This window comes from Rutidosis leptorrhynchoides, chromosome 7 (assembly GCF_046630445.1).
Source record: "Rutidosis leptorrhynchoides isolate AG116_Rl617_1_P2 chromosome 7, CSIRO_AGI_Rlap_v1, whole genome shotgun sequence".
Lineage (NCBI taxonomy): Eukaryota > Viridiplantae > Streptophyta > Magnoliopsida > Asterales > Asteraceae > Rutidosis > Rutidosis leptorrhynchoides.
Genome location: NC_092339.1, coordinates 42,725,584 through 42,744,308, shown reverse-complemented (window position 1 = coordinate 42,744,308; position 18,725 = coordinate 42,725,584). Strand labels below are relative to the sequence as shown.

The 18,725-nt window shown below is 31.8% G+C and overlaps 1 protein-coding gene across 1 annotated transcript; it reads right to left on the bottom strand.

Annotated features, from left to right (window-relative positions):
- Positions 1 to 11,055: 11,055 nt before the first annotated feature.
- On the bottom strand, positions 11,056 to 14,198 carry LOC139857986 (defective in cullin neddylation protein AAR3). The gene is made up of 9 exons (XM_071846836.1): positions 13,823 to 14,198; positions 13,532 to 13,661; positions 13,366 to 13,417; positions 13,177 to 13,252; positions 12,967 to 13,049; positions 12,295 to 12,391; positions 12,048 to 12,093; positions 11,742 to 11,824; positions 11,056 to 11,651 (listed from the first exon to the last, which is right to left on the bottom strand). The coding sequence occupies exons 1-9, from the start codon at positions 13,875 to 13,877 to the stop codon at positions 11,344 to 11,346; spliced, it is 930 nt and encodes a 309-aa protein (XP_071702937.1). The 5' UTR covers positions 13,878 to 14,198; the 3' UTR covers positions 11,056 to 11,343.
- Positions 14,199 to 18,725: the final 4,527 nt, after the last annotated feature.

Below are 18,725 nucleotides of genomic sequence, written 5' to 3'. Positions count from 1 at the left end.
TTGTCTTGTTAGAAAACCACCATGAATCACCACCAATAGTCGCCATCTTCACCCTACTCCTAACACCACCTTTATTCCATTTATGTTTTTTCAAGCCATCTTCACTAATCACTTGTACACCCATCAAGCATGAACGTACAACCAATTTCATTTGCAGCTGCACATTACTTTTCGTTCTGGTTAAAGGACGCGTGAACCCACTTCTATGATGTTAACAAAGATGACGATAAATGGTGATCAAACTGTGCTCTTCGGTTCATTTTATGATGTTGTTCGATTGAGTAATTGATAACTTGAAACAAACTTTGCGGTGTCTAACAACTCCACTTGAGTTGTACGTAAAATAATATCAATTGATATTATTGCTTCTATAATACTGGTGGCCGACACCTTTTAGTCAAACAACCCCACTTGAGTTGTGATGTAAAATAATACCAATTGATACAAATGTTCTATTGGGTCCAATTGCTCGATATTAACCACAATACAGAAAGCAAAAATCCTATTAGAATATTACACGGGTTATGCACACTCTAAGTAATATGGGCCGCTAATTTATCTAGTGAGATGGGACTGTCGAATTGAAAAATAGAGGAGGAAGAAGAAGAATTAGAAATATGGGTTAAATGATTATGAATTGGTTATAATAACAAAAATATAGAATGGCGTGATGGGTGTGGGCGTGTGTTGAGAACCGAGAGGTCTTGGGTTCGATTCTAGGTCAAGATAATTTTTTTTTAAAACAATAGCATGTCTTAGCTGCTAAGTGGGCTGCCACTTTCCTGTTGGGCCGAGAAACTGAGTGTAATATTGGGCTGTGATAATAATTAATTATTGGACCGTATACGAATTAGATGGATGGGAATTTCAGTTGGGCCAAAACAAAAACGGGTTTTATATATTTAAACTCTGATTTAAATCAGAAAAATATAAATAGCTCAACGGTTAGGAGGTGTATTGTGTTGGCGTGAGATCGCGAGTTCGAGCTAGGTTTGTGTCATTCTTTTTGGAAAAAGCTTATGAGGTAGTTATTATTATCACCATTATTATTATTATTATTATATTATTATTATTATTATTATTATTATTATTATTATTATTATTATTATTATTATTATTATTATTATTATTATGAAAATAATACAAATTATTATTATGATTAATATTAGTATTAGTATTATTAGAGACTTATTTTTTTTTTTTTTAACAAACGTATTATTATTAAGATTATCATTAGTAATAAGGTTGTTACAATTATTATACTAAATACTAAGAGTTAATATCAAAAGGTATAATTTTCATTATCATTATTATTAAATTATTTAATCCATTAAAAAAAAACTACTGATATTATCATATTATGAGATTTATTAATAAAACTATCATTATTATTATTATCAGTATTATCTATATCATTATTATTAAAAAAATATATAATTACATTTATGAAAATAAAAGATTTAAGAATATTATTAAGGTTATAGGTTTTAATCATATTAACAAAATTTATATAAATATTTATATATAACATGATAGGTATTCTTATTAAAATACCAACCAAAAATATATTAATATAATTATATAAATATTAAACATTTTGAATATATACACAAACTAAATAAATATAGTATATAATTTGAGATATAATATATAAATTGTTCGATTGCGAATATATATTTTAATATATATACATGATATAGGTTCGTGAATCCGAGGTCAACTCTGTATTGTTCAATATTGTCATATGTATTTTTACTACAATATACATTAGGTGAGTTTCATTTGCTTCCTTTTTAAATGCTTTTGCAATATATATTTTTGGGACTGAGAATACATGCGCTGCTTTTATAAATGTTTTACGAAATAGACACAAGTGATCAAAAACTACATTATATGGTTGGATTATTAAACCGAATATCGCCCTTCAAGTCTGGTAACCTAAGAATTTAGGGAAATGGCCCCTGATTGACGCGAATCCTAAAGATAGATCTATGGACCTTGACAAGTTCCATTCGGGGTACGAATGCTTTAGTACTTCGAGATTATTATACAGACGAGAGGTTCTGTTTTGGGGATATTCTATGCATTAAGTTAACGTCGGTTACCAGGTGTTCAATCCATATGAATGATTTTTATCTCTATGCCGTGCGAAATGCCTGATATGAGATTATGTTTATGAGAAATGGAAATGAAAATCTTGTGGTCTATTATACTATTGAAAAATGATTATTTATAATAAATTAATGAACTCACCAACCTTTTGGTTAATACTTTAAAGCATGTTTATTCTCAGGTATGAAAGAAATCTTCCGCTGTGCATTTGCTCATTTTAAAGATATTACTTGGAGTCATTCATGGCATATTTCAAAAGACGTTGCATTCGAGTCGTTGAGTTCATCAAGATTATTATTAAGTCAATTATAGTTAGATATATTATGAAATGGTATGCATGCCGTCAACTTTCAATATAATGAAAGATTGTTTTTTCAAAAACGAATGCAATGTTTGTAAAATGTATCATATAGAGGTCAAGTACCTCGCGATGTAACCAACTGTTGTGAATCGTTTATAATTGATATGGACTTTGTTCAGATGGATTAGGACGGGTCTCTACAAGTCCTATGAAGGAAGTGGGAAAAAAGTGCTGATGTGGCGCTGAGGACTAAGGTGGAGACATGTCTCCATTGGGAGCACTCCTAGAATCTAACACCACATATACTATAATTTTGTTATGAAAGTCAAATAATGTGTGCCAATTTTGTGGCTACAACTCACCTACCAAATTGCACAGTGGTTTAATTTTACTATAAATACATGATGATGTAGTTTGTAGAATATGCACTCTCTTGAATATATTTCACATATACATTCTCTCTCTCTCCTTTCTATTATTCTTTAATTAGATACTATTTACTAAAGGTAGTTATAAGCCTACTGAATTATAACACAAAGGTAGTTATAAGCCTACTGAATTATAACACGTTATCAACACGAAGTGCTCCGTATAATCAAGGTTTATCTAAGCAAGCACAAGTCACTAATCAAGGTAATAATAATAAAAAAAAAAATTTAACGATATCTTCTATTATTTATTAATAAGGTAAATATTATTATCATCATAACTAACATTTATATTTATGTTATTTAAGTTATATATGGCCGGTTATACCGCCTGAATTATATTTCTGTAATCTAACTTTTATTAACTTCACTAACATTTATATTTATGTTATATATGGTCGGTTATACCGCCTGAATTATATTTCTGTAATCTAACTATTATTAACTTCACTAACATTTATATTTATGTTATATATGGTCGGTTATACCGCCTGAATTATATTTCTGTAATCTAACTCTTATTAACTTCACTAACATTTATATTTATGTTATCTAACATTTATGATTACTTATGCAATTAATCATTATTTATTTTATGCATACTAATGTTTATTCTTAAATTTATTATTTATGCATAATATGTTTATTCTATTAATCTTCGTATTTATACTATACGTATTTATACTAAATATATTTTATAGTAATCATATTTATACTAATAAAATTCTTTTATTAAAATTATTATTAATATAACGAGTACATAACAGTCGTTAACGTCAACTAACGATGTTACAACGGTCATATATACATAACGGTTGTTAACGTCAACTGACGACGTTACAACGACTATATTTTTTCAAATATAAAATAAACATATCCGTTTTCACATTTTCACAAATCAATCTTCATTTTCTTAGATTACCAATCTCAAAAAGTTTTTGTAAAGATGATTCACACAAGGATGATTTTTCCTATTGTATTGGTCATATTAACTATCATCATTGTTGCTAATATACCACCGGGTATTCTATCCTGCCCTTGTGGTTTTATTATTTGTAATCATACCATTATTTTGTTGTTTGCTACTTATAAATTTAAAATGATTCTAATTTCATGTTGTTAGAAATTGATTATGATTATAATTTATGTTGTTCATCTTTCTGAAAATAGAAAATGTCAAACTTATCAAAGCTTGAGTTTGATGCCCTAGACGTATCGGGAACAAACTACACATCATGGGTCATGGATGTAGAAATAAATCTTGGATCATTGGGTATTCTAGAAACTTTAAAAGAAAACAATACTTGTTCTGATCAAGATAAATTAAAATCAATTGCTTTTATTCGCAAACATATTAATATCACCTTAAAACATATGTATCTCACTATCAAAGATCCACATGTTTTATGGGAAAGTATCAAGAGTAGATTCGATAATCAAAAGGAAATATTACTCCCAGCTGCGAGGGAAGAATGGAGAAATCTAAGGTTCTGAGATTTTAAAAAGGTAAGTGAATACAACTCGGCCATGTTCAAGATCCGTTCAAAGCTTCAATTCTGTGGTCAAGAAATAAGTGATGCTGATATGATGGAGAAAACTTTCTCCACAATGCATTCTGCAAACATAACTATACAAGAAAATTTAAGATTGCAGAATTACAAAACTTTTTCCAAACTTCAAACTGGTTTAGTCGAATCACTAATCAAACGATTGCAATTAATAGCTAGACCATTGATAATGAGAACAAAACTCCCAGTATCTGTATGGGGTCGTGCAATTTTACATGCTGCATCATTAATTCGCATTAGACCAAGTGCAAGTCATACATATTCTCCCTTGCAACTTGTTTTTGGCCATCAGCCAAATATTTCCCACCTTAGAACATTTGGTTGTGCGGTTTATGTTCCTATCGCGCCACCACAACGCACTAAAATGGGTCCTCAAAGAAGGATGAGAATATATGTTGGATATGAAACATCTTCAATCATAAGATATATTGAACCAATGACGGATGATGTTTTTACAGCACGTTTTGCTGATTCTCACTTTAATGAAACATTGTTCCCTAGATTAGGGGGAGAAATAAAAAATAAAGAAATTGATGTTTCATGGTGTGAACCTCAATTAATGTATCTTGATCCTCGCACAAAAGAATGCGAGATCGAGGTTCAAAAAATAATGCATATGCAAGAACTTGCGAATAAATTGTCTGATGCATTTACAGATACAAAAAGAATGACTAAATCATATATACCAGCAGCAAATGTTCCAGCTCGAATTGAAATTCCAAAAGCTGGCAATAATGTCACTCTTGAGTCTTTGCCACGCCAGAAACGTGGGAGACCAATTGGTTCCAAAGATAAAAATCCTCGAAAAAGAAAATCAGCTGATAATGAGGTAAAAGAAAGTGTTCAACAAGAACCACAAATCAATACTCCTTCTGTAGAGGAGATTGATGATGTCAATATGGAATTTTCAATTAATTATGTACATTCAAAAATATTATGGAACCGAAATGAAATGAAAAATCTTGATGAGATATTTTCATATAATGTTGCATATGACATCATGAATGATGATGATGATCCGGAACCAAAATCTGTCATGGAATGTCAAAATAGACATGATTGAGATCATTGGAAAAGAGCAATACGAGCTGAATTTGAATAGCTCAATAAAAGAAAAGTTTTCGGATATATCGTTCTCACACCTAAAGATGTGAAACCAGTGGGATATAGATGGGTTTTTGTGCGAAAAAGAAATGAGGAAAATGAAGTTACAAGGTATAAAGCTAGACTTGCAGCTCAAGGTTTTTCTCAAAGACCGGGAATTGATTATGATGAAACTTATTCCCCCGTTATGGATGCAATTACTTTTAGATACTTAATCAGTCTGGCAGTTTCTAAAAATTTAGAAATGCATCTCATGGATGTTGTGACTGCTTATCTATATGGATCACTTGATAGTGATATATATATATATATATATATATATATATATATATATATATATATATATATATATATATATATATATATATATATATATATATATATATATATATATATATATATATATATATATATATATATATATATATATGAAGATACCTGAAGGATTTAAGGTATCAGAAGCAACCAATGCAAAATCCAAAGAAATGTACTCAATCAAGTTACAAAGGTCTTTATATGGGTTGAAACAATCGGGTCACATGTGGTATAAACGATTAAGTGATTAGTTGATATGCAAAGGTTATACCAATAATCTTATTTGCCCATGTGTATTCATTAAGAAAACAACATCCGGATATGTGATCATAGCCGTTTATGTCGATGATCTTAACATCATAGGTACAAATAAAGAGATCCATGAAACCATTCAACTTCTAAAGAAAGAATTTGAAATGAAAGATCTCGGAAAAACCAAGTATTACCTTGGTTTGCAGATTGAGCATATGCCTAATGGTTTACTTGTACATCAAACAGCTTATACGGAAAAGATTTTAAAACGTTTCAATATGGACTAGGCAAAACCATTAAGTACTCCTATGGTTGTTAGATCACTTAATGTTGACACTGATCTATTTCGTCCCTGTGAAGATCATGAAGATATCCTGGGACCAGAAGTACCATATCTTATTGCAATTGGAGCTCTTATGTATCTTACAAATTGTACAAGACCTGACATTTCTTTTGCAGTTAATTTGTTGGCAAGGTTCAGCTCAGCTCCTACCAAAAGACACTGGAATGAGATCAAACATATATTTAGATACCTTAGAGGAACTACTGATTTAGGATTATTTTATTCTAACGAATCAAAACAAGATTTGGTTGGTTATGCAGATGCAGGTTATTTATCTGATCCACATAAAGCTAAAGCTCAAAATGGATATGTATCCCTAAATGGAGGTACTACAATATCATGGCGTTCTCAAAAACAAACACTTGTTGCAACATCATCAAATCATGCCGAAGTGATTGCATTACATGAAGCTACTCGGGAATTTTTTTGGTTGAGATCAATGACACAACTCATTACTGATTCTTGTGGACTAGAACACGATAAAAGTCCAACAACTATCTATGAAGATAATGCAGTTTGCATAGCACAGATGAAAGAAGGGTATATCAAAAGTGACCGAACAAAACACATACCTCCTAGATTCTTCTCATACACTCAAAACCTCATTAAGGACAACCAGATTGAAGTGAAATATGTTCAATCCAGCAAAAACTCTGCCGATCTTTTCACCAAAGCACTTCCAACTGCTATTTTCAGAACGCATGTTCACAATATTGGCATGAGGCATGTTAAAAGGATTTAACGCCTCAATGATGTCTACTTGAGGGGGAGTCAACTCTATGCTGCACTCTTTTTCCCTTGGCTAAAGTTTTTATCTCACTGGGTTTTTCTTTAGCAAGGTTTTTAACGAGGCAGTACTAGTTGCTTGTAATTGATCTTAATGAAACAAAATTGTCATCCAAGGGAGAGTGTTATGAAAGTCAAATAATGTGTGCCAATTTTGTGGCTACAATTCACCTACCAAATTGCACAGTGGTTTATTTTTACTATAAATACATGATGATGTAGTTTGTAGAATATGCACTCTCTTGAATATATTTCACATATACATTCTCTCTCTCCTTTCTATTATTCTTTAATTAGATACTATTTATTAAAAGTAGTTATAAGCCTACTGAATTATAACACAAAGGTAGTTACAAGCCTACTGAATTATAATAAATTTATATTTATTTTTTTAACTTAAATTTAACCACTTGGGTGTTTTTAATATAAAATGACAAAACTTGCATACACATGTTTCTAAAACTATTCAGTTAATGACTATATCTGTATAGGACTTATTTAGTAATTAGTAATTAGTAATATTGGACAAAAAGAGGTTAGGTCCAAAACTCAAATAGTTTTATTTTTTGTTTGTTTTACATGTGTTTTAAACTTCTAATCAACAAATATCTAGGTTTATCAAACATGGTGGAATTGTTATTATTTACTAACATCATCAACTTGATTCAGTAATGAGGCATCGTGATATTTTCGTAATACATCATAGATTTGAATTACTCAAGATAAATAGTTTGGGTAGTCATATAACTGATTAAAAATTATTTACGAAGTTATATGATTAGACCACTTTAAATTATAAAGAAGGTTTGTTCGTTTAAAAATCATTAAAAACAAACAAACTCACACAATCATTACAAGACTATTTACAATAAGTCACAAAATATGTTCACATTAAGACTTGAATCATCTACCTCTTAATTGAAAGAACCACCAAGATACCGCCAAGTCAATAACCCTTTGATGTTTAGAAATCATTTTGATTACTCGACACAACCCAAATCGTGACTTAAGCTATATTACTTAGTTCATTCATTTGGAAGTCTTAAGGTGCGCTTGGTTCATCTTAGAGGTAATGAGAATGTCAATGACAATGAGATATTATTATATTAAGATAATGAAATGTACATTGTTGACTTGTTGTTACTTGTTTTGTTAGGATATTATGAATTAGTACATAATCCACTTCAGGTCAAGGGGTAACATTGAGTGCAATGTTGCACCCCAACGGAGTCGCACTCCCGACCTCTCGCTAAGAGAGACAGAACACCAACTGAAGTAATCATATGTACAATTTACTTTGAATATAACGTATGCAAAATTGAAGTAATCATAAAAGTGAAAAGTATAGATGTTTATTTGGTGGATATGTGAACATATCACTAACTTGATAACATGTTATTTCTTTAACATTGATCCTAATCATAAGTCAAAACTATTTATTGTCAGTTAAATACAAGTGATGGGTGTGGAATCTTCAAGTGAAAAAAAAAAAGATACAATGATATAAGAAAATAATTACGGAGTAATAAAGTTGAAAAGGAAAAAGTGAAGCATGCAGTTACGATTTATCAGGATGGTGGAAGTTATTATATTTTTCATTATCTACTTTTCATTATATGCAATTTAGTGGAGAATGCTTCGTTACATTGAGGTGTGCTTGATTGGGGTATTAGGGTGTTAATAATGAGAAATGTAATCATTAAAGGTGGTTAGTCATTATATGAATCATTATAGAGTTTAAGGTAATGAGTCATTCCCTACTAAATTGGATATAATGAAAAGTGGTTAATGAAAAATAAAATAACGTTCATCATCTTGATAAATCGTAACCGTATGTTTCACATTATTCCCTTTTCAACTATATTACTCCTTCTTATATCTTTGTAAATTGTATTTGTTTAGGTCCCACATGCGGCGAGTAAAGTGGATTTCCATTCTACTCTGTGGTCCGTTTCATCGATTTTAATGTCGTGGGTGGTTGTCTTTGGTGACCGTCGCCGGATTTAACGTCTCCGGACTCAGAGGCGAAGCCGGGATTCACGGATAGGGGATGCATTTCACAAAAATTAAATATTAACATAAAATTTTCATATATACATCGTAACTATGACATATGTTAATCATATTTAAGGGATGCTTGTGTTTATTATTTAGTATTTGACAACTAATATACAATTTTTTAACACACTGTAATTCGCTTATTTGAAGAGTTGGGGGATGCAAAGCATCCACATGCGTCCCCCTGTCTTCGCGTTTGTCCGGACCGGACCGGACTAGCTTACGTATAATTAAGTGATTAAAAATATAATCTTTAAATTTCAGTAAGAAGAAAATTGATTAGGAGAAGTTTCAATATTTTGTTACTCATGCAGCAGGTAGAAACAATGAGAGAGACAAACAAATGGTAGAAATGAGAAGTGGAATAGACGATTTGGTAAACGAAAAGTTATCCACGTTAATTAATTATTTTATAAGGGTATTTTCGGAATGTCACATAACTTACGCTGGATTTATCAAATAAGCAATTGGAAATATCAATTCCCATTAATTAGGGCTTTGTGTAGTAGAGTACTACGGAGTAGTTGATAGATATGGCATGTCGTAGTCTGCCAGGAGAGCCTTGACCCGACTCATAACCAGCATGAATCAAATCACTATCTCCCTTGTAATTTTGTAACTAACAACTTGATCATCTTGTAAAACCGGTTCTTAAATGGTAAAAAAGAGGTTTTTTTTGCTTATTTTCTGTAGTGGTGACATTTCATTAATCGTGTGCATTTGTTTTTTTTAAGGCTATCATTAATATAAGACTTACTATTATATAATGGAATAAAACAATTAATAGTAAACTTTCATTTTCTTATTACTAATACTACAACAAATAATATGTGTAGCAATCTTTATCTTGTTTGTAGAGTTAATTTGTGGTAATCATATATATATACGTGTGGTTGATATTATGATCTTCCATGTGATTTTTTACTTTTTTTTAATCTGGTTATCTAAGAAAAACATATATTTTTACATGACTTTTAATTGTTTTCTAACCTTTTCCCGACCCACTCCGAGATGAGTTGCCATTGAGTTGAACTGAAAATCTCTTTTGAGAATATCATGACACCATATTGTAATTGTTACGACACCCAGGACCAGAGCATGTCGTGAAAGAAGCACACTGGGTGGGCGTGCTTTGACCGTGTCTCCGGGGCAACCTTCGGATTGTCGTAAGCACAACCTTTGACCCCTTCGTCGACAACTCAAGCGACGAGCTCGGTGAAAACTCACCCCGTCCCGTATTCCATGTGAGTTAGCTGACTTCGATTAGACTAGACCGACCCAGAGAGGAACGTGCCCACGAGGGCACCACCCGATGAATATACATATTAAATATGTAGTTAATGTCAACATTTTGAATACTAAAAGAGAACTCAAAGGATCTTTCACAATAATGTGTTGGTCATTGGTTTTCATTCTATGAAATTTTAATGAAGGAATTGCATGATCCGCATTTTCATTTGTCATTCGAATGAAACTGTAGCACATTGCTCCTGGAAATTGTGACAATTTGTAGCTAAAAATGCTAGTGTGTATGCTATATAATATGCATCGCACTTGCCACTTCGCCCCTGATCAATTGAACTTCTAGTAGATGAAATGCGCGTAAAAATTCTGATACAGAGTAATGAGAAAAAAGACCTTACTCACGTCATCTTTGGTGATCTTGAATTCCATTCTGATTGCATAACAAATGAGAGGTTGACATCATTTGAGTTGTATACTTAAGTACGATTTCTTTTATAAAGGTGAACAATCATTCTATACACCAAGCAAAATATAGGCGATATGTACGTTAAAATGTGCATGGAGTGGGCTTTATTTGCAAGGTCTTTGAATATCAAGATTGGACACTACTAGATTCATTCAAATACAACACAACATTTTGGACCGTTAGGGGGGCTTTTGTTGTTTAGCCTGCAACTTTGAAATCCAGCAGATCTATGACATAAACGATATCGATTCTTTAATCCTGTATCAATTACACAAAACTCTACAAGACATCTTCAGCACCCCAAAAACTCAAATGAGCTACTTCAAAAAAAAACAACTTTTACAGAAAAGAAAAAAAATACAATCTTACAGTGTATACGGAACTCGAGTTTCTCGATCAAACTGCGAACTAGACAAGCTTGAGAAAAGTTCTGCAAAACCTTTTGGGAGGCTGCCTTCTACAGCACAAGGTGACTTGGACGAACCCAGTTGGCTATTTTGTTTAAATGTCTCCACAGAATCATAATTGGGACCCGCTCGATTGACCAAGTTACCGGCTATATCATCATCAGTGTGCCTCCTCTTGTAATCCATAAAGGCATTAAAATTGGTCATATCTTGGTCTTGCAAGTCCTCACCCAACTTTCTTTTTACACCGGGAACTATTTTCATACCTGCAACAAAAAGAGATGGATAAATCATGAGAATAAAGAATCGGATATTGTTTCTTTAGACACGGGCCCCAGGACCGGGCAAACGCTTACCTGGCAGAAAGTCATTAGCTGGTTGGGTTTCGGGATTACTGCAACGGCAACGAAAACTACGAGCATTTTCAGATCCATTTATTCTGTGTATCAAATAATGTAACAAAATAATTGTAGCAAGTAAATTAATGTTAAAATTTAGAATTACTGACATGGATAGAAAGACCGTTATTTTGGTAATTTAAAATCCAGAATTACTGTCCTAGTTTCACAGTATATTAAAGTTACTAGCAGGTTGAAGTAATGGTGAAAACATTAGTGTAAAAGACAAGTTTGTCACTGAGTAAGATTTTCATGAGGTTGCACCTGTACATATGCTCGACAAACTCGTCTATGAGAACAGGCCATGCTCCTGAAACAACCAATATAACATAAGTTTTTGGTTAGAATACCATATAAGAAACAAAAGAGGTTACACTTTCACCAACCAGACCCAGCCCGTTTTGTCCAGCCCAAAAAAATTTACCCATTTTTAGTTACAAAGTGTGCATTAGCAGTACAGGAATGAGTGGTTTAAGAACAGGTGCAAACTAGTAATTGTATATCTTAGTACCTTCAGGATCATATCCCTCGAGATTTTCATGTACACAGCGACTGAAGGCCAAAACTTGCCGCCATGTGTCCTCAGAGATATTATGTCGCTGATTTTTCTACATGTTAAAAACTTCAAAAATAAGTTAACTGAGTAGGAAGGACAATGAACATTGAATAATGATGTAAAGGAATTGGCATGGCATGCTCTGTGTAACGTAATATGTGGCTTGGAAAGCCGAGCAAATATGCAAGGTTATAAACTTTTTTGTGTAGAAAGATGTAAACAACCAACACTCAACCTCTGAAGTTTGCTGTTACCAGTAACAATCCTAACATGATTATGTATACTTAGACCTCTTTTGGTAAGACGAGAGATGTATATATATGTGTGCTTGTGTAAGTATGTATTCATGTGTGTGTGTATGTGCGCATGCGTGTGTATATCGATAACAGTGAACTCAATCCTACACAGTACATCCAAGTTGGACTTAAAAATTATGTACCCATCTCTCTCAACTTCTCCACTGTCCAAGTAATAAGATGCATACAAAAATCGCATATAGTTGAAAGAAAAATGAGTATCATAAAAATCACAGATCAAAAATTTAGTCTTTAGTTTTAAAGTATCACATAATTCTAGTTAGTAATACATGAAAAAGCATTTAACAAGCACAAGTGTAAGGAACCTCACCTCAACGAAACTGCACCATTGATTAAGTAGTCTGAACCTTCCCGCTAAAACTAACTTCCATGCCATAATTGCATTGCTTACAGCTAAGAACAGTTCACAGAATCCAAATTAGGTGTATATAAACTCAACCGATCATAACCTAAAAAGAAATAAATAAAAAAAAATAATTATATAACTCATCATCCACATTTTACAGAAAATCAAACTTACTGATGCTTTTTTGACCATCCTCTCGGCATACGAAGAACACAAAATTATAGAATCGTGTGAACTCACACGAGTGTGCCTGCAAATACAAAAAAAGAAAACCATTATTAGTAATTTGTAAAATGAATGTACTAGTTGGTCTTGCTCAATTACACATGCAATCAAATAACAAGAAATGAAATCATATCTCACCATCAAATCAAGCCTTGACATGAGCATATGAATTTCTTCAAGTATTGACACCCTGTTAAGACCCCCAACAAAATATTCATCAGTCTTAATTTATTTTATATACTAATACTAATAGATTATATAATATAATATGTAATGTATATGTATAAACTACATGCAATCATACCTTTTGTCCATCCTAGACTCAACTAATTGTAAGAGTTGAGATAAAGCAACCTTGTGTAATTTGGCTTTTTTCGATTCGTTTGCAGGTCTATAACCATCATCTCCAAATGCATATTCATCCGATGTGATCTCTGCATATATAATACCAGAAAATCACTTAAATTCATTCAAATTTAAATAATAAAGGCATAATACTTGAATCTTGACATAAAGAACTGATTATATTATTATTATTAGATTAAATTAAATTAGATGATATAAAAGTAAAAAGATGATAGGATCAAATAATTACGGCAGTAGCGTCTGTAAATCTGGAATAAGTCGAGGGGAATTGAAGCAGAATCCATTGAAATGAGAAGAATTGTGGTTTAGGGATTCGTTGATAAACGAAACCCTAGACCACTGATTTATTTAAATTGAAATCAAACACGCACGAACAGAGTGTTTGCGTTGTAATTACAGGAATCAGATGTGGAAACTAGCCGGAAATTAGAGGGAAATTGTGATTGGTGGTGGCGTAGCGATGGAATTTAATATCATCACAAAATCTAGGGTTCAATAGTTCGTTCGTCTGTTCTTCCCCAAATTGAAAATGGAATATGAAATTTGAAATTACTGTCGTCTGGTTAGTTATCGATTCGATTAGATTAAAAAACTGTTCCTAATAACTGGTATTTTCAGTTTCGTGTACGTACGTCAATTGATAACGTTGCTATTTTTTTACTCCGTATCTTTTTAAAAAATCAATTAATAAGATTAGATCCAAAAATGTAAAAATTAAAAGTGGATGTGACACTAAGTACATTGAAAACACCAAACACACGAACTTAAAGTGAACAATTGGTAAAGATGATTCACCAGAAAGTGATATGCAAACTTGATTAATGGTGAGAACCCAATTTTATAAAAAAGAAAGAAACCAACATAAATAAATAAAAACTCATAAAACTTCAATCGTAGGTGCACCGAACACCTATACATAAAATAAAGGCGAACACTTAACTCGAAGACATTTAAACAGCTAATGAAACCCAAAACATAGAATACTCGAGACACTTGAGCCAAAAACGAAGTAAAGCACTTCGCCTGAGACCTCAAGAGGTTGAAAATGTATGGAAATCACTGAAGGAAATCACACCAACCGAATATGATGGACGGATGGATCTAGATCGATTGTCGAAGTAATGACAACATACTAATAAGGACGCAATCCGAAACGGATGGTGTTTAGCAAGATGTGGGAAGGAAATGGTAGAAAAGAATCATCAAAACTTAAAACTTAGGCGATCACCGTGATATAATACGAGATGACAAAAAACGAGAGCTTGCATACATACGAAAAGGAGAGTTTTCATAAATGGGAGCCCTCTCAACCTCCAACATAAGATTGGAAGTCAAACGCAATGTGAGATGTTTTAGATGGGGGTTTCGGCAAAAGAATGAGGAGAGTATGAGAAGGAAATACGGAATGATAATTATTTCATTTTCTGTTGCTATTTTTATAAGTATTATTGCTTTGTATTTATGTATCTTTCCTTGATTAATTAATTAATTAATTAATTAATCTATAGTTTCTATTAAAATCCTATAATGATGATATCATTATTAGGATAATTTTTTTGTTATGAAAAAATCAAAAAGAAAAAGAAAAAAATATAATCCATCTTGATAATGTCATTAACATTAATTATGTAGTGACCCGAACTTTTTCATGTTTATATATATTAATTGAGATTGATATTTACATGACTAAATGCTTCCAACGTGTTAAGCAATCAAACTTGTTAAGACTTGATTAAATGAAATAAGTTTCATATAGACAATTGATCACCCAAGTGGACCGGCGATTCACGAACGTTACAAATTTGTAAAAACTACATGTTGTGGTATATAAAGACATATATATATGGTTGACATGAGATTATGATGAGTAAGTATCTCACTTAGTATATTAACAATGTGTGAAATACATAAGAAATGAGATTACTAAGTTAAGAAACTCGAAATGATATATATAACGATTATCGTTATGATAACGTCTACTAAATACATATGTATCATATTATGATATTGATACACTATATTTAACATGATAAAATGATATTTAAATATATCATTAAGTGTGTTAACAATGAACTACATATGTAAAAACAAGACTACTAACTCAAGAATTACGAAACGAGACTTATATGTAACGATTATCGTTGTAACGATATTTTAATCTATATATCATATTAAGAGATATTCATACATCATAATATCATGATAATATAATAATTTAACATCTCATTTGATATAATAAACATTGGGTTAACAATATTAATTGAGATCGTTAACTTAAAGGTTTCAAAACAACACTTACATGTAACCACTAACGAAGACTTAACGACTCCATTAGAATGTATATACATGTTGTGTTTTGATATGTATTCTTACACTTTTAAAAGACTTCAAAACACATATCAAAGTACTTCTACTTAACAAAAATGCTTACAATTACATCCTCGTTCAGTTTCATCAACAATTCTACTCGTATGCACCCTTATTCGTACTCGTACAATACACAGCTTTTAGATGTATGTACTATTGGTATATACACTCCAATGATCAACTCTTAGCAGCCCATGTGAGTCACCTAACACATGTGGGAACCATTATTTGGCAACTAGCATGAAATATCTCATAAAATTACAAAAATATTAGTAATCATTCATGACTTATTTACATGAAAACAAAATTACATATCCTTTATATCTAATCCATATACCAACGACCAAAAACACCTACAAACACTTTCATTCTTCAATTTTCTTCATCTAATTGATCTCTCTCAAGTTCCATCTTCAAGTTCTAAGTGTTCTTCATAAATTCCATAAGTATAGTTTCATAAAAATCAAGAATACTTCCAAGTTTGCAAGTCTACTTCCAAGCTTTCTAATCCATTCCAAGTAATCATCTAAGATCAAGGAACCTTTGTTATTTACAGTAGGTTATCTTTCTAATTCAAGGTAATATTCATATTCAAACTTTGATTCAATTTCTACAACTATAACAATCTTATTTCGAGTGAAAATCTTACTTGAACTGTTTTCGTGTCATGATTATGTTTCAAGAACTTTCAAGCCATCCAAGGATCCTTTGAAGCTAGATCCATTTTTCACATTTCTAGTAGTTTTATCCAGAAAACTTGAGGTAGTAATGATGTTCATAACATCATTCGATTCATACATATAAAGCTATCTTATTCGAAGGTTTAAACTTGTAATCACTAGAACATAGTTTAGATAATTCTAAACTTGTTAGCAAACAAAAGTTAATCCTTCTAACTTGACTTTTAAAATCACCTAAACACATTTTCTATATCTATATGATATGTTAACTTAATGATTTAAAACCTGAAAACACGATGAACACCATAAAATAGGATATACGCCGTCGTAGTGAAACCGGGGGCTGTTTTGGTTTGGATAATTAAAAACTATGATAAACTTTGATTTAAAAGTTGTTATTCTGGGAAAATGATTTTTTATATGAACATGAAACTATATCCAAAAATCTTGGTTAAACTCAAAGTGAAAGTATGTTTTTCAAAATGGTCATCAAGATGTCGTTCTTTCGACGGAAATGACTACCTCTTTAGTAATTGACATGTAACTTAAACTTCTGACTATAAACCTATACTTTTTCTATTTGGATTCTTAAATTATAGTTCAATATGAAACCATATCAATTTGATTCACTCAAAACGGATTTAAAATGAAGAAGTTATGGGTAAAACAAGATTGGATATTTTTGATCTTTTTAGCTACGGAAAATGTTTAACAAATCTATACAAATTATATCCTAGCTAACTTATATTGTATTATACATGTATTCTAATATATTATGTAATCTTGGGATACCATAGACACGTATGCAAATGTTTTGACATATCATATCGACCCATGTATATATATTATTTGGAACAACCATAGACACTCTATATGCAGTAATGTTGGAGTTAGCTATATAGGGTTGAGGTTGATTCTAAAAATATATATACTTTGAGTTGTGACCTAGCCTGAGACGTGTATACACTGGGTCGTGGATTGATTCAAGATAATATATATCGATTTATTTCTGTACATCTAACTGTGGACAACTAGTTGTAGGTTATTAACGAGGACAGCTGACTTAATACACTCAAATCTTTAAAACATAATAAAAATGGTTGTAATTATATTTTGATCATACTTTGATATATATGTACATATTTGTATAGGTTCGTGAATCGATCCGTGGCCAAGTCTTATTTCCGAGGAAGGAAATATCTGTGAAAGTGAGTTATAGTCCCACTTTTAAAATCTAATATTTTTGGGATGAGAATACATGCAGGTTTTATAAATGATTTACAAAATAGACACAAGTACGTGAAACTACATTCTATGGTTGAATTATCGAAATCGAATATGCCCCTTTTTATTAAGTCTGGTAATCTAAGAATTAGGAAACAGGCACCCTAATTGACGCGAATCCTAAAGATAGATCTATTGGGCCTAACAAACCCCATCCAAAGTACCGGATGCTTTAGTACTTCGAAATTTATATCAAATCCGAAGGGTGTCCCGGAATGATGGGGATATTCTTATATATGCATCTTGTTAATGTCGGTTACCAGGTGTTCACCATATGAATGATTTTTATCTCTATGTATGGGATGTGTATTGAAATATGAAATCTTGTGGTCTATTGTTACGATTTGATATATATAGGTTAAACCTATAACCCACCAACATTTTTGTTGACGTTTAAAGCATGTTTATTCTCAGGTGAATACTAAGAGCTTCCGCTGTTGCATACTAAAATAAGGACAAGATTTGGAGTCCATGTTTGTATGATATGTAACACCCGTGTATTTATTGTAAATAGTGTATATATGTTAACAAAGTGACAGGGTACGTTTTATATTTAAAAAGGATCAAGGAATCAGAATTTGCCCAGGTGCGCGCCGCGTGGCCTGGGGGCGCGCCGCGCAAGTACGCGCAGATAGCTGCTTTTGTTTTATTTAATTATAAATGAGGGCATTTTGGTAAAAACACATTAAGGCCGGATTTAATGCTTGGGATCTGATATTGGAGTGTCATTTACTCCAAAATCCACCAACCTTATCCCTCCAATTCAATTTTAGAGAGAGAGTGATTGTAGAGTGAGAAAGC

Excerpts from the sequence above, each read along its gene's own strand:
- LOC139857986 (XM_071846836.1), bottom strand. The coding sequence starts at position 13,877 with ATGGATTCTGCTTCAATTCCCCTCGACTTATTCCAGATTTACAGACGC. Across the intron at positions 13,050-13,176 it reads GGATGGTCAAAAAAGCATCA|CTGTAAGCAATGCAATTATG; the intron begins GTAAGTTTGATT and ends AACTGTTCTTAG. Across the intron at positions 11,652-11,741 it reads AGCTAATGACTTTCTGCCAG|GTATGAAAATAGTTCCCGGT; the intron begins GTAAGCGTTTGC and ends TTTTTGTTGCAG.